This window comes from Ornithodoros turicata, chromosome 2 (assembly GCF_037126465.1).
Source record: "Ornithodoros turicata isolate Travis chromosome 2, ASM3712646v1, whole genome shotgun sequence".
Taxonomy (NCBI): Eukaryota; Metazoa; Arthropoda; class Arachnida; order Ixodida; family Argasidae; genus Ornithodoros; species Ornithodoros turicata.
Genome location: NC_088202.1, coordinates 63,980,225 through 64,004,154, shown reverse-complemented (window position 1 = coordinate 64,004,154; position 23,930 = coordinate 63,980,225). Strand labels below are relative to the sequence as shown.

The 23,930-nt window shown below is 46.8% G+C and overlaps 1 protein-coding gene across 1 annotated transcript in view; it reads right to left on the bottom strand.

Annotated features, from left to right (window-relative positions):
- Positions 1-23,930, bottom strand: part of LOC135385498 (receptor-type tyrosine-protein phosphatase delta-like) — a 49,548-nt gene that overhangs the window by 5,342 nt on the left and 20,276 nt on the right. The window contains exons 3-6 of the mRNA XM_064614846.1: positions 14,204-14,497; positions 12,270-12,611; positions 9,332-9,459; positions 3,601-3,799 (exon numbers count right to left, since the gene is read on the bottom strand). Of these exons, the coding sequence (XP_064470916.1) occupies positions 3,601-3,799; positions 9,332-9,459; positions 12,270-12,611; positions 14,204-14,497 (963 nt within the window). The remainder of the gene's footprint in view (positions 1-3,600; positions 3,800-9,331; positions 9,460-12,269; positions 12,612-14,203; positions 14,498-23,930) is intronic.

Genomic DNA, 23,930 nt, shown 5'->3' with positions numbered 1-23,930 from the left:
CGATCCTCGTCGATTTCAACTACTCTCATATGTTAAGTTCCAATGAATGCAATGAGCGATGACGCAATTATCTTGTAGTATCTCTGAACTTATCTAATTTTTTCCGTGCATGTGACTTTTCAACGTTTTGCGAAACGCATAGCACTATGTGATACTCAGCAATATGAACAACGGGACTGGTTTTTAGTTGTACATCTAGATGCAAAGCTACTGTATGCGCGCATTGGCGATATGCATGATGCTTTTTAGCCGCACCAGATTAAAAAAAGCAACGAGGCAAAAAAAAAAAAAAAGAAACTATGAGGTAGCAGCATAGATGCCGGTTTTGCAGTTGAGTTATACGGTCGTGCGGACATCCTCTCGGAGAGGGTAGGTGACTACTGACGACTAATTACTAGAGATGGGACGAATCCAGAATTTTCCGAATCCGAATCCGAATCCAAGAAAGGTTCTGCGAATCCACGAATCTTGCGAATCTCGGATCTTACTAATCTCTCGAATCATTTCTTAACTAATTTAAAAAGCATGAAGAAAAAAAAAAACTTCTACTGAAAAGTGTTTCGAAGCAGAATTTGATATATTTGTTTAATGAAAAACAAATTAAATAATAGTTCACTTTCAGGAGAAAACCAACCCATGTACTTCTTAAATGTAATTTATTTAACATGTTGTTCATCGACAACAGGAAATACATAAGCTCTCGAGTCTGAATTATTTCCATAAAACTAAGAAACAATCAAAAGCAAACGTATGTTGCCTTTAAACTTGTAATGTAAGATTTCCTGCCTAAACTCTTTCAGCCTCGAGCAATGTAAACAAAACAAACAATTAAACACAGCTGAAAGTTTTAAATGAATGGGCCCAGTGCCGCCGGCTTTCGGCGGAGTCCGGAGGCCTAGAAGCTACCTGCAAAAACGCTATCTATGTTGCTCTCAAATCCTTTTTCTGGAAATCTGATGCAGCTAAAAAAAGACTTATTTCGGTTGTTTATTCGTATTTTTCGCAGCCGGTAAACAATACGTTGTCTCGTGCGGAATAGGAACACAGAAGGGTACTGGAAAATATCCTCATCATGCGAAAAAAGTTTTATTTGAAGTGTTTTTCTTTTTGGTATCTTGTGCAACAAACTTTTCTACCGAGGTAAAATAATCTTAGCTGATATTGGTCGTAGAATGTGATTCAATTGTTGACTCGCATGAGACATGCAAACCTGCTGGTAGTGAGCTTCGCCCTCGTTGACGATCCACATTTTTCTCCTTCATGAGCACGCTCGCGCAGGCGCTTGTCCTCCTTTCCCGCCTCCCACGTGTTCACTAGCTGGTAGGAAAACAGACGCAGGCGGAGGTTTCCCGTGTTTAGAGCTGTGATCCTAATAGACTGTGTAGTGTTCGCGGTGTTTGGCTGCAAACACTATCATGGTAGAAGCGATGGCGTGACGTTACATAGGTTTCCTTCAACCAAACATTATCGTGAGCAAAGAGAAGCATGGATACGAGCAATGAAGAGGGAGGGTGGGGCGAAGCCAGAAAGCGGTGGGAGACGAATAACCATTTACGGATTTGCCGGCAGCATTTTGTACCCGGTAAGGCACAGTTATTTTTGCAGCATAATAGGTTGATGCAACTCTTATATGCGGAATGCTCCTTGGTAAATATCGAATTAATTTTCAGACCCCCGAATGACGACAAGACTCACCAGGACTACGTGCACCATGCACGTTACGCCGTGGGAGGTTGCTTCGAAGCTCTCAGAAGCTTCAGTCTTCTCTCTTTTTTTTTTCAATTTTATTTTTTGTAAAATCTGAATAGAGGGCACACGGATGCAAATGACTTTGTCACCCTGCTACGCATGCGCAATATACACCGATGGTTTCGCAGGTTCATTTCAAATTCAGCCAGGCCGTCGCCGTTTAGGAGCCTTTCTCATGATGGAAGACATATTCGACGTACTAGACACACTGGGGACTCATCTGATATCCTATGGAGCATAACGTGAGCCTTCCTGTTAGAAGACCCAACCCTTGTTGTCCTGACGAACAGACGGTTACGCCTTGCTGCTTACGGAAGGAGGGGGGCGGAAGGGCAGGCCGATATATTTCTTTCTTAGTTGTTCGGTGGAAACAGAAATGGAATTTCGTCCTCGTCTATCATCACAGGCGGTAAAAAACAACGGGAGCAGTTACCGCAGGAAACTAGAAAGGTGAAATTAAACCACAATCGTCTATCAAACAGAAAGAACATGTAGCGGAACGGCGGACCCGCGGAATTTTCATACCAGGTACTTTCCAACTCAGACTCCGTGTAATCCAATAGAGGGCGCGTCCCCAAGAGGAAAGAGGTGGATTGTCTTTAGTGTTTTCAACCAACTCAGGGAAAAAATGTGCTGACGCCAGGAGTCGAACCTTGCGTCAGCACCTTCTTTTCCCCGAGTTGGTTGGATTCTTTAATTTCTGGGCGTTTGAAGCTTAACTGTCTGTGTCGTCCCTAACTGCGGTCAGCCTCTGCCAGTTCTCGTTGTTTATGCCTTTAGTTTATTCCGTGGCATGGGGGCTCTATAGGTGTCGTGTTTGTCCGCTGCTGTATGCTCGGCGCGTGTTACATTCCACTAGACAGGAATGTTTACGTTTTACGTGCCTACAGTTGTTCGTAGTAAGGGGATACCAGCCTGTTTTTAAATCATTATGTGACGCGATGTATCGAACAGAGGTAGAGAAAGAAATATTAACCTGGAGACCGCAAGTAGAGGGAGAAGCTTGAGTTTTGGAATTGCGGATATTCCTAACAGAGAACGGTTCTTGTGGAACAACATTCTTGAAAAGGTATTGCGTTGCAGAAGATGACGTAAATGCACATAATAGGCAGTTTTAGCATACGCCACTCGTGCGCTTTGGGGCCCAAAAGAGAGAAGGAGTAATCACTGTGCGTTGAGCATATACTATTTGGGTTCTGAGCATGAACCGTGCGACTCCTCTTTATTTTGGGGGGTCTTAAAGTCCATAAGCACAGTATTCTAAATCTGCCTAATTGTTAATGTTGAGATCGACATTACGTTTCTCGGCTGCAACTTGTGGTGCATTTTATGATGCATGTTGGCTAATCGGAGGAATTTAAATAGTCCACCGTTGCAAGTTACACTGGACAACGACATGACTGAGCGCCGGGAGGAAGTAGCGAAAAAATAGCGGGAAAATATTTGCGTTACTTTTATTTGGTAACAGTATGATATCCCGGAATCAGTACATTTTCGAAGTGAGGAGGGGTAGCAGTATTCCGTTGCTTTGGTTTCGGTAGCGGGCACAAGAGTGGACGTAGCGAACGGTGTATTTTCAATGGCTTCTAACCGGCTGTTAAGAGTGAGTCATTCCCTCGTGTACCGTTGGCAGGTCATGAAGATGTGCTACATGGTAGTTAGAGCATTTGAGGCCAGTTGTCTAGCACTAACATGGTATGCGCGCGCACATTGTTGCTCTTTCTTTGGATTCCTTGCATTATTCTCCGCGATATATGTCATCCAGATGGTAAGAAAGATGTATAAAAATATGCAACTTGTCCTGTTTGCAATGCCACGATTACGTTAGCCTCGAGACAGAGAGCAACTTACCATTTCCCTTCGAAAGCTTACACGTCGAAACACTGTATTCTTCAATGAATGTTGCGAGCTTCTTCATAAATGGCTTCACAGTGATGCTGTATTCGGTGCCTTCGTCCAAACCATCTGTTACTTCCACGGCGCACTTCCCGGCGTCGCATGCCAACGTATTGTTCAGCCTCATTTCCTCGATGACATGGGATTCACCATCCTGCAATCAATTCACTTAAGTGTTACTTCTCGGCATATAAGAGCCCCCTAGTTGCAATCACTCGCAACTGAAAAGTTTCAGGAACAAACACACCAGTATATACAATACAAAAACGTACGGCATTCTGGCACCTAGAGAGGAGAGGTTGCATCATGCCTGCTGCCGTGGTATCCAGCACGATACCACGCAGTGGTGGCGATAGCAAGTAGTTTATTCTGATGACGAAGATTAGGCTCTTTTATCGCCACAGGTGATGCGGTACCACATTCCTAGCGGGAATTTGGTGAAAATATAGTGATGAGCCTGACAGTAAGGACCGAAGCCCCCGTTGTACATAAAAGTTAGTACTACTCTTACAACAACGCGTGGCGCGATAAAAGTAAGTACAACTTACGCAAAAAATATATTTCCCGGCTTTGCGATAGATATACAGGGTGTCCGGTGAGAAAGTGCTAAAAAATCACACGCAAAAAAAAAACTAGGGGTGATAAGATCATGGGACTTGCTTTATGAGACTCCTAAAGCATTTTGCCACCTACTGTAATGATATTCGTTAGTGTAATTAATTAATTAGCGCAATTTCGCTAATTAATTTCTGAAAAATGCCAAGGGAATGTCACGTTTTTCTGCCGGAATTGGAAAGGCCATGTCAGGAATAGCGTATCGCAGTCAAAATTAGTTGATTTTGTGCACGTTTTTCAGAGGAAAATTGTTACCCAAAAAGCACCCGCAATCCTAACGCAAGTTGAGCGCTCTTGCGGCCTTCGCTTCACCGCGGGTACAAACTCCGCCCAAGGGCCTTCCCTCTGCGAAGAAAGCAGGCAGAAAGAAGTAAACAAAATCGATAAAGGGGAAGAGTGAAACAGACCGGCAATCCTATTATGAATCACCGATAAACGGAGTCACACGGTTAGATTGCGCTTTGGACAGAACCACAGTTTCGTGCCCTTTTATTCGGAATGAAAACCAAAATTAAAAAAGTGCTCGAAGTGCCTGCCGTCTTGGCCGATACACAACTGGCATCTGTAAAATACATTTCTTGCAGCCATAGGTCGGCGCAATCATGATCGCAATGCCCTATCAAAGCCTGATGATCGCGATCATGAGTGCGATCACGAAGCACTGGCAAGGCTGCCGCGATCATGATCGCGCCGACCTATGCTTGCAGCATTCTTTAGCTCTTGTGGTGGAATCGGTACGGCAGAAGGCGGTTATTTTTTGCTGCAATTCTTCTGGCGCCGTGGACTCCGGTTGGTACACGGCGTCCTTGATTCTGCCCCAGAAGTAGAAGTCCAGTGGTGTCAGATCTGGGGACCTCAGTGGCCAGGGAACCGGCCCATGACGGCCAATCCGCTTATCCCCGAAGAGATTGTCCAAAAATCTTTTGGCGCTGCCAGACGAGTGCGGTGGGGCGTCATCATGTTGGAACCACATCGTGGCGCGTTTGCTTAAGGGCAACTCTTCTCGAAGACTTTCTTCATGAGTATTTCGTGCACATAACGCTGCGCTGTCAGGCCACCGCTGTAGTACACTGGACCGAGTATGGCGCCATTAAATATCCCAATCCAAACACTAAAGGACCATTTCCCCTGGTGCTTGGATTCCCTTAACCAGTGAGGGTTCTACGTGCTCCAATAATGAGCATTATGCATGTTCACTTGCGCATCTCGCGTAAAATGTGCTTCGTCCGTCCAGGGCACGTCTTCGCAGAAGTCACCCCGCCCGCACTGCATGCTGAGGACCCAGTTGCAAAAGTGTAGCCTCGTGGCAAAGTCGTCGTTGTTGAGCTGCTGGTGGAGACCCACGTGGTACGGGTGATACTTCGCTTAGTGAAGTATGTCACATGCTGTTGAACGAAGGACTCCTGTTGCAACCTTAATCTGCCGCAAAGAAGCTTGTGGGTTCTCCGAAACGACGCTAAGGACAGCTGGCGCGGAGCGACTTGGCCGGTGACGCCGTACAGCGCTCTTGAAAGAGCCAGTCTCACTCTGCCGCCCGTACAGACTGAGGATCGTCCGTGCGCTTGGGCAACGTTCACTATCATAGCGCTGATTATAAAGAACTACAGCCGCGTCAAACTCCATGTTGGCGGCGCCGAGCGCTAACATGTTTGTTTTCTCTTTTGCGGAGTAGCAGTCCGACATACCGCGGATGAACCAGGGAGAAAGCAGGCAGAAAGCGTTGTACCTTTTTCCCCGTGAAATGATTTCAACACGTGAAGCCGTACGTCAAACACATGTATTTGCCGCACCTTTCTTATCTTGTCTTCCCAAGCAAACGTAATTGTTCCGACGGGGAAAGGGAAGGCAAGAAAACAGTTACCAACCAGCACAATGTACGGTAACCAGCCAGGCTAAACATGGGCTGGCCTATATGTGTCAGCTTTATTGGGAACATACCTCAAGCTACGATAATAGGGACACGGAGGTATTCTTGATAATACCACCACCGACTATTCCCAATGCACTTGTCTTTCGAATGTGCTGCACTGCGGAGTTTGGAGAGGGACCGACAAGCACCACTGCTGGCTCATGAATTTGAAGTTGCTCGTTCTCCTCTCGGCTGGCCAACAAATGTAGAACAACAAGAACATTTCAGTTTTTCTTGCAGAGCGCAATATTTTATGCCGGTAAATGTCTTCTAGAATATCATTAAAAAATGTTATCGGAAAGCAGGCACATCTTCTGCAATGGGCTTCAAACAAGTTTCGCCTCCGAGTCACAACGTAGTGCGCCCGCGTGTTTGAAATGGTCGGCGCCCGCGTGTTTGAAATGGTCGCATGTCCACTGATCATGTTATGAAAACACTCATTGGAGACGACGTAGTTAGGACACATTTGCATGGCTTTAAAAGCAAACGTGTAAGGTATTCACGTTAACAAAAAATGTGAATCGGCGTCCGCCATGTTCCCGTACGCTCCATTTTCAATGCGCAGACTACATCCGGAGACTGGCGGAGATACATATATCTGTGACTGCAGCTCTCGAGTTGTTTCGTTGTCCTCATTATTCTAATTCTGGCTATAATCAATGTAATCTTTCCCGTCTTTCGCCTGTGCAGTTTGTGCGTACTTTTAGAGTAACTTTCTACAGAAGACATTCGGGGTAGCTATACAAGAATTTCACGGATAAAGCTTCCCCTAATATGGTACATTAACGTGTTTCTAGGGGTTTTAGACTCGCCTGTATTATGTTTCACGATGTGTTCACTGCTTGTGCATGTACCATGGAGGACGTTCAGGTAAACAGGTGAAAAAAAGGTTCGTAAGAAGCATGTCACGGAAAAATCCGAACAACGTGGGGTATTTATTAAGACAGGAGTTTTGAAGCGTACGACAAACAATTTTATCAAATTCGAATGAAAATAAATTTAATTTATTGAATTTAACATCGAAATCTACGAGGTCAACCTGACGTGTGTTTTTTTGCCAGAAGCAAAGAGCACATTCCAGTCCAGTGTATATAGAAACAAGCTGTCCGCTGTCTCGAGAGATATTGTTGGCAGTGGACATAACTGTTGGTCATACATAACACTTGTGTGGAAGAGGGTAGGGTCACGTTAGGTAGACGAGCAGTATGCCTGCCTGGACTGGGGGCGGTACGTTGCCCGGGCCCTACATCCCGCACTGTTTCATAGTTCCCACTCCGTAATCTGTGTCGCGCGATCTGCCTCCTGTCTGTCTTTCTGTCTTGAGCCGTCCATTTCTCCATTAATTCATCCCAAATATTTGGCTCTGTGTTTGTCCCCTCGGATATTTGCTACAGCAGGGCTATGCAGCACGGCGAAAGTTGCAGAGCGGTACGTTCTTCTTAACTGGCAAGGCAAAAGTTGAGAGTTCGTCCAGCAAGCTTGTAGTTACTAGCAAAATAACAAGGGGTTGAAGAGCCCAGCGCTGGTGCGCGGGATTGCGCAATGGTTTAAGAATTAATTACTGGAAATTTGATTTGGAAATTCGTTGAAGAGCTGCAAGTTACTCTAGATGACCGATGCAGATGTTATGCAAGAAGAGGATGGGCAACGCGTCTCGGGCCCTCTTGCATTTAGAGCAGACTGGCAGTTCTCTGCCAGTTCGTCACACATACGTATGTATATGAATAAGTGAGCCGGAGACGGAAGTTACACGCAGTTATGCATTAGTTAACTAATGCATTAAACTGCTAACTGTTTTACTTCATTTCATTTAACTTCCGTCTCCGGCTCATTTATTCATTATTTTATATTAACTCGCGGCTCAGACACTTCAGCTTTGCATTTTATATCTGTTATATATATACATATATATAAGAGGAAAAAACGTTGTCTGCCTGCGTACTGCTGATGAGGCCCAAGAAGGCCGAAGCAGCTGTCCAGTACTGGCATCGGGACGTTTGACTTACAAACACATGCTATACGTGCAGTCAAAGAGCTCCTGCTAATTTTGTCCCCTCTTATACCCTTGACTGGCTTTGCACTGGGCTTTCAGAGGTGTCTTAGGACACCCTGACGGAAGGCATCACGTGCCACCTGACCTTCTGACGCCATCCGCTGAAACGTTGCCTGCCTGCGTACTGCTGATGAGGCCCAAGAAGGCCGAAACAGCTGTCCACTACTGGCATGGCGACGTTTGACTTACAAACATATCCTATACGTGCAGCCAAATACCTCCTGCTAATTTTTTTTTTCCTCTTATACACTTGACTGGCTTTGCACTGGGCTTTCAGAGGTGTCTTAGGACACCCTGATGGGAACCATCACGTGCAACGTGACGTTCTGATGCCAGACGCTCAAATGTTGCCTGCCTGCGTACTGCTGATGAGGCCCAAGAAGGCCGAAACAGCTGTCCACTGGCATGGCGACGGTTGACTTACAAATATATATATATATATATATAATGAGGGAGAAAAAGCCATGTCCTCTGATGCTGTCGCATCGTTCCATGAGTATCTCTCTCTCTCTGTATATATATATATATATATATATATAAGTTGAAATAAACGAATGCGGTTGACCACGAAAAATAAAGGTATTCAATAAAGATCAGAAGTGGAGACGGTGCTTCTACAGGATAAGGAATAAAAGGGGGACTTTATTAAAAACTAAGAGGGGGTATTCGACGTTTCGACAGCAGCGCTGTCTTCAACAGGAATGGGATACTATGGTGACGCAAGACAATTGCAAAGAATGAGAGGGGAATATGTACAAGGAGAGAGGGCAGCACACGTGCTTTGTCAAACAAAGGTAAAGGGGTACAATGAATCATAGGCAGTCAAGTTCTTCGCCGGACTCCCCGGAGACTCCCCGGTTGGTCACCCCAGGAAATCATTGCCCTCCGGCGCTGCCTTCGACGGGACTGTCCCGTCGAAGGCAGCGCTGACTGCCGAAACGTCGTCCCCTATCCCTATATGTGTTAATAAACTCCCCTTTGTGTTTTCCTGTAAGCTCTTTGTCGTCTTCTGATTTTTCCTGCTTATATACATATATATATATATAATATATTCTGACCACAAGACACGAGTCCCAGTGCCGTAAAGCGTCGAAGTAGCAGCACGTTACCTTCTGCACAGAAAACGCCACTTCATAACTTTCCCAATGGTGACTGTCCTCCGGCTCTTTCCAGGACACGGCGACTTTTTTCGGGTTCGATGTGCACTCGACTTTCACATCTTCCAGTGGCTTGATGGCTGTACAAATTGACTTCATTTATAAGATACGCCAATACCTTTTCAAGTGCAATGCGCGTGTGCATGGGCAACGTTTTCTAAATATGCAGAGCGTTCCTTCTTTAGCGGCAACTAAAGTAACTGTTCTCCCCTTCCCCTCCCTCCCTTTTCCCTCTCCCCCGAGCAACATGCCGCCAGCTCGGCAGGCAGACCGCTCGTCTACCCAACGTTACCCCCCCCCCCCCTCGTGCACCAGAATTTTTTTAAAGAAGGTATGACAGCAGCATAGATGCCGTTTATGCGGTTGAGGTATACGTCCATGCGCGGACATCCTCTCGAAGGTAGTGTGCAACTACTAGATGTAATTAATTACCTAAAGTGCATTTATTAACTGATTCATAAGGGGATTTCGGACAAAAGTGAGATAACAGAAGGGGAGACAATCATTGTTGAAAGCCATTCTTTTTTTTTTTTTTTTAAATCCTGAAACAAGCACGTAACCCGAAATATTCATCGTCGTATTTTAGGGAGTACCTCGATATTCCCTGTTGCGAAATCAAATCTGGAAATTCCCGTTCTCGAAACAAGGAAAATGAAGGCGAATACTCGATTGCTTCGTAAGATGGTATATGCCGCGTTTAAAAACACGGTATCACTATTTAACCACCCAAGCTCACGCGTTTTCGATGCCTGTTCAAGTCGTTTTAGCAACGAAAGCAAAATTTTAGTGGCCGTTAGGCTTACCGGGGCAGACACGACGAAACACCACGTTGGTTGGTTTATTATTAGGTTAGTTCAAGTTTGGTGTTAGCATTTTTCTGTCCAGGTTAGTCTAAGTTCGCTGTTGGCAGTGTCCAGCGCGCGACTGTGCATGTTATAGTCAAATAACGATTATTTCCAGTAGTTTATTTTGGAGCGGGGATTTCGATCCCTTTATTTCGAGGTACACCCGAATTTTTCTATGCAGATGAGGCGAAACCGAAACCGTGCGCCTCAGGAGCGCGTGACCTTCGCCATAATAGGCTTATCTTGACCGCAAAGTGGTTGATCTAGCCAGCAGATCAGCGCCTTCCCCAATCATATCCGTCGCCTGGAGGAAGGAAACACAGGAGCGGCCCTTCCGACCGTTTTTCATTGGGACGGGCGTGACAGCCTTCGCATTGCATTCTGGGATGCTCCTCTCTACCACGTGACCGCTCACGTGACCCCCACAAGCACGACAACCCCCAAAGCAGGCGACGCGAGCTGTGGTTGTCCTCACCGTTCTGAAAGCAGCATTGTGATGAACGCGAGCGTGCAGTTTTATTTTTGTACGTTCGGAGGTTTACTCTTCTACTACAACACCAGTCACGGTCTGCAGGATGAGTACGCAGCACTGGAAAGATCACGCGTGGCAGCGGTGACTACGCTTGTGTGTGTTGCTCAAGTGGTAAAAAATACCATTAATCAAACTTGTACAACATTGGAGGAAATCAAATGAATCTGTGGCACAGCGCCAGCCCGCAAACGAACAACTGAAGATCACTCAAACACACACAAGGGCCGAAACAAGTACGTAAGTACGAATGAAACATTATTCCCGTGACAGAGCTGCTTTCCGTTGAACGAGAGCCGTAGCCGTAGCAGGAACACGTTACTATAACGTTCACTCTAAGGAAAAGGTAGAACTTTCTACCCATCTCGGTAGAGCTGTATTGCAACCACATTTCTACTCACACCAATTTTACCTTTTGGGTATAACTGCAGCGTATAAACAAACTACAGAATAGAAACTGTCGTTCTACCAGCTTGGGTAGGAAATTCTATCCTTTTTTTCTTAGAGCAAACGTGAGAGAGAGGAGCAAGGGAAAGGGACGCTGCCGCTTATAACCGCGGAGGTGAAGGCGCGCGTGGATTGGCCCGAAATGGTAGAAGTACTGTCGTTCTACCTCCGGGTAGGAAATTCTGCCTTTTTTTTCTTAAAGTGTCGTTTCTGCTCACATTTTAGCAGTAAATGCTTTTGGAAAATCACAAAAGCACGGTGAGCAGCGCGAGCAACACATGTAAAACCGAAACTTTAGATAGGATCACGTGGTGGAAGGAAGTAATGGCGGTTTTGACTCGAGCCACCGCCAGAGGGGTCACATGCACATCTCTTGGAAATGGCCCCTCCTGTCCTAAACCACTTGGCCCTCTGACGTGGAATGAGCGCTGTCCTCCCTGTGCCCTTGATCAAAATTCGGCGCTGGATATTTTAACGAAGTGCTCGTTTCAGGAGCTTCGAAAAATGGAACGACTCTTAACGAGGATTTTCTCCCATTCTGCAATCCCACTTTTGCTCGAATGCCCGTAATTAAAGAGTTAATCAATTACTTTTGCATAATCAGTCGTCTAGTGGTTGCATGTTCTCTTCGAGGGAATGCCCGCCTGGCCGTATAACATGGTATCTATGCTGCTCTCATAGCTTTTCTTTTAAAAAACGTGGTGCAGCTTAAAAAAAAAGAAAAGAAAAAGAAACACCCTGCATATTACAGGTGCTACGATGCTCTGACGTAAAATGGCAAGCGAGTCTGTTGTCTAAGTAGAAGCACCCTTGAGATGATTTGTCAAAAAACTATGTACGTATAATACTACGTATGCACCCCGTTAAACAGTACCTCCTCGAGGTAACGAGGTGGTACACATACGGTGGTACACAGCGAGGAGGTAAACATACGAGGTGGACTAGAAAGGCTAGAAAAGTCTGCTAAAGATGGCTTACCATAAAAAAGGACCCCACGGAGTTTCTAATGGGAATTTTTTTAAGGGCAAATTGATATTTAATGTATCTTCAAATGCAAACCGAAACTTACGTGGAGGAGGAGCCTTTGTGCAGACCATAGCAGGGTCACTTTTTAGTCGGAGCTGTCCTTCATTTTTGTTGTAGGCTACTACTGAAAATTCGTAGTGTAGTAATGGCGTCAATCTGGTGACTTGCTGCCACGTTTTGTTGTGAGTCTCCATCTCGCTTGCCTGCTTGACGGATTCCTTCCATTCCGCGCAGGGTTTCAGGCCCCAGCGGACGTTATATAAATAGCCGTCTATTGGACCGTTGGGCGTCTCGGGCTCCTTCCACTCTACGATCATCTCAGCGCCTTCGTCGTCTTCCGACAGTTTTATGGCAACGACCTCGATGCCACGTGGAGGCGAAGGCTCTAAAATGAGAAGCATCGCGTGAATTACAGCAGTCTAACTGAATTTTACCAATCAGAAAAAGTGTGGCAAAAGGAGGTCTTCTTTGTGTAAGGCAGGTAATGTTTTGGGGCTCTTGTCCACGCTAGAAATTGCTCGTGGATGCTGCGCTAGAAATTGCCAGGGGTGGATCACTAGCACCATCACTGTAGAGCATCGACTGCTGACGATACGGAAATTAACTGTCTTTACACGTTTTCCATTTCTGATGTTATTATTCGAGAGTGGCAACATTTAAATATTAACTGCAGGTATGTACACTGCGAAGCCAACATGTTCAAAAGTCCCGAGAGAGTATACAACTCTGCAGGGATGTGTAGTAATGAACCACTTGTAGTTAAACTTATAGCTAAAAACTACTGCACGGTAGTTAAAAAGTAGTTACAAACTGCTTGCGAAAATGGTAGTTACAACTACCTGTTAAACTTATTTTTTTGTAGTTCAATACACTACTTAGGTTGTGGAGGGCTGCAACTAATCTGCATTTTTTCACTTAACGTTCCGTGTGCTTCACGGCCTTCTTTCTTTGTGCTTATTAGCGACAACTCTGATAATTATTTTCATCTTGTGCGTCATCCGCATGTACTGTGCACCTGACGCAGGCAGCAGAAGCTAATTCAGCATTTTCATTCAGGGAGATAATTGCATAACGCACTGCAATGGTCAACACAGGTGCACAAATACGCATGCTGTGACTGGCACTTTAGCGTAAAGCACATGGGGCGAGAAGGGGCTTCGACGGGGAGTACGGGGAGTATCGAACTTGTTGCAACAGGACCGTCAGCTGTCATAGCATTGCTCAAACGGGTTGAGTAAGACTGGTGCCGTATGTGATGTCTTATGTGTTAATCACTGTAAATAACGATCAACACACACAGCACATGAAAAAAAGCCCCCCCCCCCCCCCGTCATCAGGTTGGTAGCCATGACTGTACCATAGCATGGCATATCACTACATCAGTGATATGGAGGGGCGCGTGCTGCGCTGTGATTGTTCCGAATGTGAGAGCTCATTGTCTTCACGCTCCCCGTGCAACCATGTGCTATTTCTACGCCCCAGCGATGATAGATATAACGATGCGCACAAAATGTCACAGTCGTTATAAATGTAGTTAAACAACTATGTAAACAACTACATCCTAGTAGTTGCGAAGTATTTTTAGCTAGTGCGGCTGTGAAGTAGTTACACTAGTAGTTAAACTACAGTTTGACGCAGTAGTTAGTAGTTATAGTTAAACTACTAAAAAAGCAGTTACAACACATCTCTGCAACTCAGCTATATTGGAGAGGCGATTAAAATTACTCTGCTCAGACTGGGACACTCTGCAATTCATGTATGCTTTCTTACGTTATCCAACAGATACGGAGAGACCTGGACATGAAGCATGTAGCGCGGACATCCTGTACTCTCAAACCTCCCCACTTAGATAGCTAGATGTATGTAGAAATAAGGAAGAAAGCAAGAAGCTGCGGTGTGTGTCGGCATTGGCGTGGCACGCTAGAGAAACAAACAAGCTGGGAAAAATGCAAAACAAAAGCATATGATTTCACCTACTGCCTTTTAGGGTCGTGATCTGCTTCGTTTCCACTAGGCTGAGATGTGTCATCCCGTTATCGCCAGTGTGCTGCACATGCACGTCAACCTTGACTTTAGTCCACGGTTTCAAGCCTTGCACTACATATCTTTCCACAGTTCCATCGAGCGTCTCGTTCCTCTGCCGTTCCCCCGAGGTCCAGCTGAGGACGATGCTGGTTTTACCTTCAGGACACATATTTTCCAGCTTAGACCACGTGACCACAGCGTCTAAAGTGCCAGGATTCAGCTCAAGGTTCTTCACGGGTTCCGGCGCTGCGTACAGGCAATTGTTAGAAAGATCATCTCCCGACTGTACACTGTAGTATCGGTCATAGACGGGTAGAAATCCAGCGAGCCGGTAAGCAAGCATGAAGGGAATCGCCTCAGGACAAGGCCCTCCAATAATTCGAACAGAGACTGTTCCCAGAAAAACAGTCTCTGTTCGAAATATCGGCGGCTCTCGTCCTGTGGCAATTCCCTTCATACTGTAGTATGGGGCATCATATGGTAATCACGGCACGTGAACAAAAGAGAATAAAGCCTAGGAATGAAGGCATGGGGCCGGGTGGTTCCTGGATGAGCAACAGTACGGAGCAAGACACCACACACACCCCATGCGGGTTATGAACACCAACGGAATAGCTCCAACAGATGGAGCTGCACAAGAAGACGTGTCTAACTTTGGTGAACTTCACGTAAACGCGTCAAGGGCAAGGTAGTTATTAATCTGCTTTCTGAGAGAAAATGGTTCGCGGTTTTCTTTTATCTTTTTGTCGTACGCATCACATCAAATAAAAATTCAAAACGCTCATAAAATACTGCCGCATAAATATGGGGTCAATGACAATCATTGAGAGCAGGTTTACACGCAATGTGAGTCTTCACTGTGGGCCAAACGTACGTGCCATCAAAACGTTTCTGCTATTTTGTGGCAATAGTGTAGATGCATTGAAGATTTACACCGATATTTAAACCGTGCCTGAACAATTTTCTAAGTGGAAGGTGACTTTTTATTTCTTGGTGAGCGATGTGTCTTTCCGCAGTATTGCGCCTTTCATTTTTCAGACGCCTGGTCGGTGAAATGATAAGAAATAAAAATAATGTAAACAATTTACAGCTCTTCTCTCTTCCCGAGAATATTGGTGGATTTCGCCTTTCGGTCGCTCTAGACGACATATGCTATGCCGGAGGACGAGCCAAGGAGAGTGAAAAGAACATTTCTCAGCAGCTGGAACGTGAGACATATCCTCTCCACTGTAGTTCTTTCCGGAGTTCCCTGTTCGTTCCCTGTCGGAGTTCACTGTAGTTCCCTGTTTTGAATTAACCTAGGTGAATCAGATTCGGGACACTTGCCCCCATTGAAGCGCAAAAGATCAAAACAAGATCAAAGCGAAAAAGAGGAAGAAAAAGAAACAGTCACAGTAACGGTACAGTAGCAATAAAAAGACAAAACAGAACGAGCCATTCACAAAACAAGTGAACGAGACAACAAGTTCTTCGAGACAAGTCAAGTCCTTTAGGTCGACTCCGCCAACAAATCGAAAGACGTCTGTGATTGGCTATGGCAGGCGCATGACTCCCCCGTGCCACAACGTCGTGCACCCGCATTCTTTAAACTGTTACTTGCCGGTTGATAATGTCGCGAAAACGCGCATCGGAGACGACATACTGGGAGTAAATTTACATGTTTTTGAGCAAACAAGTAAAAATTGGATTCCTCGTCTGCCTATCGCCCGCCACAGTCTCGTATGTCCTACTCTCAATGTGCAAACTGCATTCTCCGTTGGCGCAGATACACCTCTGTGACTGCATCTCCCGAGTTGTCTCGGAGTAGCTCATTAACCCCCGACCTTGGTCTGGCAGACCTTTCCCTCTAATAAAAGTATATCCCCCCCCCCCCGAATTCACAGTTGTATCTCGACTTGAAGCCGCATCTTGACTAGTGCAGGTTTGCGCCACATTTGTCTTCGCTCAAGACGAACTGAGGGCCAGTTCTCATAGGACGACGCCCGATGCGACGTCATGAGCGGGCGGCGGAAGTAGAGGCGCATTTCCGCCGTCCCGTCAGAGCGCATGACTTTCATGTTCCCACCATGGTGGCATTCCATCATCCCAAAGCAGACGAAAAACCAGGAGGCGTGGCCTTCTTGTGTCACCTTATTGGTCGCCAATATATCGTTCTCGGCAGCTCTCGCCGACGTCGTGAGAGAAGTTCGGCATGACAATTTCTTGGCTCCTCTCCCAACGCCGGAACTGCGCATCTACTTCCGCCGCCCGCTCACGACGTCGCGTCGTGCGTCGCCAAGTGAGAACAGGCCCTGAGTGTTTCATGAACCATCCCGCTGGCTTACTTCGTCAAGCTGCAGCCTCCTAACTTTAAGTGCGTCTGGGAACGAGATTTTCGTACAATTTTACACTTAAAATTTGCTCTACAGTATGAAAACAAGACATTTCTTAGCGTCAGGACTCATAATATGCGTTACACCTCCCATCTGGCACCAACATTTGTGCAAAGGTGCCAAACCAAGACAAGATTCTGAGTCCCGACTCTGAGTCACATGACTGAGTCATGTGACTTCCCGAAGCTGCCGTACATAGAGAGTTATCCAAGTCAGGTTCAAGGCAGCCCGAGCGCTGACTCGAAATTTTCACCACACGTGTCAAGTCGAGCTCGCAGCGTAAGAACGCTTCAAGCCGAGGAGGGTTTCTGAAGTGCACTGACACTCTTCCGAGGCAGGTGCAAGTCAAGCCGAGGTCAAGTACATCTATGAATTCGGGGGTAAGACAACCCAAGGCGCATTTTGATGTGAATGGCCTTCTTTCCACTATCTACGCGATCCAAACTGCGTATTTGTTGTTATTGTTTTTTTTTCAACAAGACTCCTCTGAATCTCAATGAAATAGCGAAGTCTTTCTCATATCGCCACTATTTAAAATGTTGCATTTTCCGCCACATGCCATCTCTACATGGCTTGATCATGTTTATATTGCTTCGGTTGAAGGTTTATGTGGTTTATGTAAATGTGGCTGAAGGTTTATGTAAATGCGAGTCCTGTCTGTAAACCACAGTTTATTCGAACGGAAACCCAGAATATGACGGCGCGGTGCACGAACTCCCGCAGTTAAGGCGGTGAACATGAAGACCGCCTCATCGTATTCCCGTGGTCAGCAGCAGCGTGGCACACGTGTCTTTTGAATTCCACGGTCAATTTTGAAATCGTGGGTACTTCACAGGGTCCCGTTTTTTCCAGTACGTGGGGCGCATGGTGGTGATAACCTTGGTTGCGTCGCGGGAGCACAGGTGATGCATAAAGCTTATATAGGCAAATTTGAGTAATCTCTCAGTAGGACGAAGAGCAGTGCCCAAGTCGTTTTGCTTGTGAGAGAAGGTCGCAGCCTACAACATCTCACGGCTGTCGCGTAATCCACTACGACGGTGTGCCTCTGGCAAGAGCGGAGGGTAAAGTTTGGTGGTGGTGGTGCTAATGAAAGAGCTCGCCGTCGGCCTCCCGGAGGTATGCAACGCAACGGCATACGGTCTGGGGGAATGTGTGTCCTGGGCCGACTTCTAAGGGAACTGTTCCGACATATGGTTTGGAGAAACCACATGACGAAGCGTCTGTCCAATCACAAGGCACCAACAAGGGTGTATTCGTTCCTGTCACGGCTCTCCGCATGGGTTCACAAAGGATACCACATGCACCTCACCTTGAGCTGTTAGCTTGTACCCCCTTATCTGGGAGAGGGGACCAACGAGGCTTTTCCATGGTCAATAGCGGAGAGAGGGAACCGGGGAGCTGCGCAGGTAGCTCTCCTAGTTACATAGCGTACTGCAGCGCTCGCAGGATGGTGCCTCAAAAGTTCCTAGCCCACACGTGATTGACGCTGATTGATTGAAGCGCGACGGCGCTTAAAGGAACGGTCGCAGCCGTTCCAGTTGATTTTGAAACCATAGTGCAATTTTATTCCTACCAGCTCCCGTGGCATAGTGGTTAAGATGATCACTTTCCACGGCGAGACTGGTAGGTGACACGTGTTCGAATCCTGTCACCGGCTGTGCTGTCTGAGGTTTTCCCTGTCTTTTCCGTAGACTTTCCAGACGAATGTCGGCACAGTTCCCCATGAAGTTGGCCCAGGACGCATACTAACCCCCTGTCCCCCACTCCTTTCTGCTGTGCTCTCTCCATCTGTCCACGTATGTAGGTCGCTCATAGCCACAGTTGCTTTGCGGCGCTAACACGGAATAAAAAATAAAGAAAGTTATTCCTGTTCCACTGACCACGGTATCGCAAATCCCAAGCGAAAGTGTGGCGTAGTTTGACTGTTATGCGATGGAATACATGGCAAGAGCAGGCGCCGGATGTTGAGAATGTGTCGGGATTCCATCTGTGGAAAAACGGGAAAACGTCACTCCCTAAGAACCAATAAGGACGCGACCTTGAGAAAAGGAATGTTGTGGCCGTGTGGGCGTCTGACGGAGTTACGAAGCGTTTGGACCGTGCCTTTCCCCTCTCAGCGTCGCCCTCTCACTCAACACCATATACAAAGCCTGATCGCTTGAACGACGTGACGTAACAATTAAGAGTCCGCCAATCGCGACCGTGCTCCCAGCGGCCGTAGCTTTGGAAACGAGCCGCTTGGGCAGCCACTGGGAGCCACAGAAAGCCCGTGTTTCAAAATCGTCTGCTCCGATTGGCTAGCATCTAGGCTGGCCGTTGCGACTGGCCAGGGCGTCAGTCGTGACGTTGCCCACGTACGTGAGGCCGACAACGGCAAGCCCTTTCACCATCACCACCACCACCACCACCTGGCGGACTTTATATGTGTACGTGTGAAGAAGTGATGTGAGTCATTAAGCAGATTTTCCGTATCTATAGGTGACGTTGTCTCACTCCTCCGCTTAAAGGTGGTATCAGGACAAAAAACGCAGTTCAACTGAGGGTCCGTTCAGAATAGTGGGTGCCTGAAATACATGTAACCCGAATATTTAGTTTTGAAACGGTCGGAAACATTACAAAATGAACTTGCATTGCATCCGGCTGCGCGATCCCACCTGAATTCATGCAAAACTGTGCGGACTGACGTCACTGGAGTCGGTTGTGAAGGCAGGCTCTTCGTCACAAAATGCGGTCTTCCGACTCGCAATTTGCTGCCGAACAGTCGCTAAAAAACATCTGCGTTCATGCTTTCGGTGGTATCGGATTGCAACCAGCATATGGCGACGCCGTCAGTTGAGCGATTGGGAATTTCGGCCGCAACGTCAGTTAGCTTGGAAGGGTCGTTTCAACCTGGAGCTGGCAGTTGGTTTCGAATTAGATGTTTTTGGTGTTTCATGAAAAAACACGAACGAATTTTGAGAAGCTTTTGGGGGGTTTTCTTCTTGAAAGGCATCTCCAAGTGGATATCACATTAACTTTAGAATCCCTATAATTCCTCGCGGTACACCACCTTTAAAGGGACGGTCTCGTACAGCCGGGGCGATTCAAAACTAGTTTCACTAGTACTGTACACATACAACCGTCAACGTTTCATTCGGAATAACCAAGTCGTTTTCGAGGAATTTGTCGAAACGTACCGTAAGAGCAGACGACGAAAGCTGCGCTTCTCTCATGCATACGTCACGTATGACGTCGGCCTGCGGGTGCGTCGTCGTTTTCATGGTAATTGTAACTTGCCAGGTCCCCCAAGGTCGCCATTTTCCCATGTATTTGTTCCTATCCCGATGCGTGCAATGCCGGAGGCCGCCCTTAGATACCCCATTGTTACCAGACGTTGGCTTGCGTGGATTGTAGCGCGCTAAAGATCCAGTTGAAGCACAATCCAAGCCAGGCCAAGTCACCGAAGGAGAAATGGACGACTGCAGCGCCTACGGCGCCTGGTACGACAGGTACGCTATGTGATGCACGCAGCCGTGCACTAGATCCTTCCGATCGCTCAACACGTTTAAAAACGGGACCAAAAAGTGAAACACGACAGAGAAAGTTGTTATACGCGTTTTATTTGGACATATAAAGACTAGATTCATTCGCAGAAACAACAAAAACATTTTGCCGCTAAACTTAGCGCGCTGAAGTGATCCGGAACGGCAACAGTGGGGTATCTAGTGGCGGCCTTCTTCGTTGCACGCTTTTCCGAGGTGAGTTTGGGGGACCTGTAACTTGCAGAAGCACCTTGGGTTGAGTAATCCCCTTTGCTCTCGAAATGGGGACACTCAGGCATATACCTCCGCGAGCGGAGAATGTAGTCCGAGCATTGACTGTGGGGTCTCCCATAATGTGGCGCACAATCGGATACGTGGAAGCTAAGTCACGTGTTTTCTTTCCGCGAGTATTTAATGCGGTTTTTAAATAAACACGTCCTCCTTCTCCATGTACGTCGTCAGCGACACTTCATTTCGAAGCATGATCAGTGTACAACGGGGAGTGTAATGGAAGCGCGCGTAATATATTTTTGGTCGGAGCTGTAATGTGACCGCGCGCGCCGATGGCCAGCTACTTCAGATTTGTGATTGTGGATGGGGTTGTTCTGCGACTTTTAACTTGTCTCTGAGGATTAACATAGTTGTTCTGAACCACCATGCTTGCCACTACTTAGAATGCGCGTTTTTCACCTGAGAACTGAAAGAAACTGTACGAGAGTTGCCGCGGTGCCCAGTAAATTATGAAAGTCGTCTGCTCACGCCGATGCACTAGCACGCGCAAAAGCAGACGATTTCTGTATCCTATCACGGACTTACCCGCAGGGCGACGTGGCCGTTCTTATTGTTGCCAACACAGATCGCGGCATGCTCTGCAATCTTTATCAATTTAATTCGGTTATTTAATAACTGTGGCGTGTTTTGTCGGGTAAATTAGCAGTATTCCATTTTCAACAAAGGGCAATCGAATGGTACACTTTTTGAAAGGGGCAGGGGGTACGAGACCGTCCCTTTAAAGAGTGACGTCACGTCTCCGGAGCCTCTGCAGCTGCGGAAGCAGCACTAATATTTAAAATTCATTTATTTAGCGCTTAAAGGGACAGTCCGGGAAAACCGGAAGTTGATTTTTTCCAACTGCCACGGAAGCTTACATGCTGGGTGGAAAGTTTCAGCTCACAAAACGGCGTGGTTTTCGAGATATCGAATAAAAGATACTCCTCTGAAGACATCCGGTTTCGTTTTTCTCCCTCGCATACTCCTTGCCCCTAGGATCCTCTATGTACGTCAGCCGTCACGTGAGCATGACGTCCCCAATGGACAAAGTGGAGCGGAGGACTGCGCCGTTGCTGGGAATGCAGAGAGGTGTTTTTGTCTATGAGTGTACTGAACAGAAGGCTACGTCGTGATACCTGTGTTTACATTGACGCTACTCTGCATTTTAGTCTACATAACGCGTGATTGCTACTCAAAAACATCATAATGGACAAATCACAGGGGTGACACAAACCCGCCATTGTTGTAACTACCCTCAAGCGGGTGCTTTTGGCAAAACTGCCATCTTGTCCTGGTCGCACTTCATAGAAAACGTCATTTTCAGGTCATGTGACTTTGTTTACATGTCGTTTTGCCGCTTACCGACATATTTTCACCGTCTTAACACCAAGAGATGGCCGTATTTTGCCAGCGTAAACTAGGACGCGCTTCTTCCGCAACATGGTAGCCCATTTCACCTTTGTTTAAGTAAGTCGCATCGGCTCGGTAAGTCTTAACGCGCGGTCGTCATCATATCTTTGGAACTTGTCAACAATACGAGGCTTTATGTGTAAAACTACGCGTTTTACTGCGAGATTATCGGATAAAAAGAATTACCGTGTTCGAAAAACATCCAAAACGTCGTCTAGAAACAACAACCGCATTGTTTACAAACGGTTTGGCCGCCGATCACGGGCGCCGCCATCTTTAAGGTCACGTGTGCCTTGAAGTTTGCTGTGACGTACGACCAGGACCTGTCCAGGATGCATTGCGTTCGCCCAGCACGCTTTCGTCTACGGAGCAATACACTGGATGCCACCCCTGTGGGACAAATGCTAGCACGCAACAATCAACTATCGCGCAAACAGGCATGCGCAAGTCACGTGCGGCATAGCTCTTATGCACGTCACGCGAGAGCTCGATGCGGCCTTTACTCGGGACCAACTGCGGCATAGAAAAATGTCGATTATAAATCGTGCGATACGATTTCTTCTGAAATATTTTGCACAGTTGTTGTGAGGAGTATTAGAAATCATAAGGCGGTGTTTCCCAGACCTATGTTTTCGACCGGACTGTCACTTTAAGCAATTTTAAGACGAAAGAAGTTAGCCAAATTGATTGTCAGCCGATGCCGAACATGGTGGTATCGGTTTCATAGATGGGATTCCAATTGCAACCGTCCCTTTAAAGGAAGCGAAATTTGTCAGTTGCAAGAAAAGGTCCGAACAAGGTGTAAATTCTACGTAGAATCATGGTGCCACCAGTATTTTGTGAGTACGTTGTACGGATGGGCATATTTTTGACGATTACGAGCCCTCTGGACTGCCCGCCCGACACGATCGCCCACGGAGCGCGCCCGCTGTCGCAGAGCGTTGCAGGAGAAGCTGAGGAGCGCGTGACGTCAGGTGTTCCTCGAGCTCCATGGGCGGCTGCTAGGTGAACGGGGTATACACGGCGAATTCCGAACAACGCCTCAAAATGTTCGATTCTGAGATCTCGTGGAAGTCTAAAGGCGACATCTCCGATGAGAGATGGGTTCGTACCTATTTGTCCTCTTTTTCTTTTTTTAAATCTGCAGCCGGAATCCGACGTACGCCGAAATGCCAACTGGAGGTGAAGATTTGCGTCTTCCGTTTCCGTGAAAATACAGAAGGGACTTCCTTCTTTCAGCCTGCTGTACTTTGTTGACAAGCCAAGGCTAATGAGCACCTCCGGATTTGTTTTCAAGCATTCATCAACAAAATGTGTCGTACAGTACTTGTCCAGTTGCACCTGTCTCCAAGTAGGCCTAGACGGATTCGCGGCGAGAATAAGTTTCCCGTCTTTCGGAAACAACTGAAGTGTGACAGTCATCGAAAAAGCCCGACATCGGTGGGATTTGAACTACGCATCTCTCGATTGCCAATCGAGTGCTATGACCAATTCGATCACGGAGACGACAGCTAGAGCGTGTTGGTTGCGAAACATATTCTGGTGGAACGCAATTTGAGACAGCCAAGAATGCGAGCAGCAAGTCTCTCACCATAGCGAGAATGAATCCTTCCGTCGGAAGGATTTGGGGGCCAGCCTCGGTAGGGTTTGTAATAAACGTCAGTGTTTGACAGACAATGTTTGGCAGACAGAGCGTTTGACGCTCTGTCTGCCCTGTCCGTTCGTGTGTTGTTCATTCAAGAAATACTCTGTCATTGCGCTTCCAAAAAGAAGTCGACAACACGCTGTAGCACAGTTAGGAAACACTTCACTAGCATGTACTTTTTTTTTCCGCGAAAATCAACCACCGATCACAAAACAACCGTAAAATGAACGTCACGAACTCCAACAGGACGAACAATATGCGTCACTTCTGTGGTCTGCTACGGCGGCGCGGCGACGCTCACCAGGAGATCAGAGTGCTCCGCGGCCGAATTTTATATCGCGATTATGGTGGCGTTTCAACTAATATGCGTAAATCTTAGTCAAATTCCACAATTTTTAGGAAAAACTCTTCCCGGGAACAGCTTTCAGCTTATTTTCGCTTCCGTCGTCCATTAAAGGGAC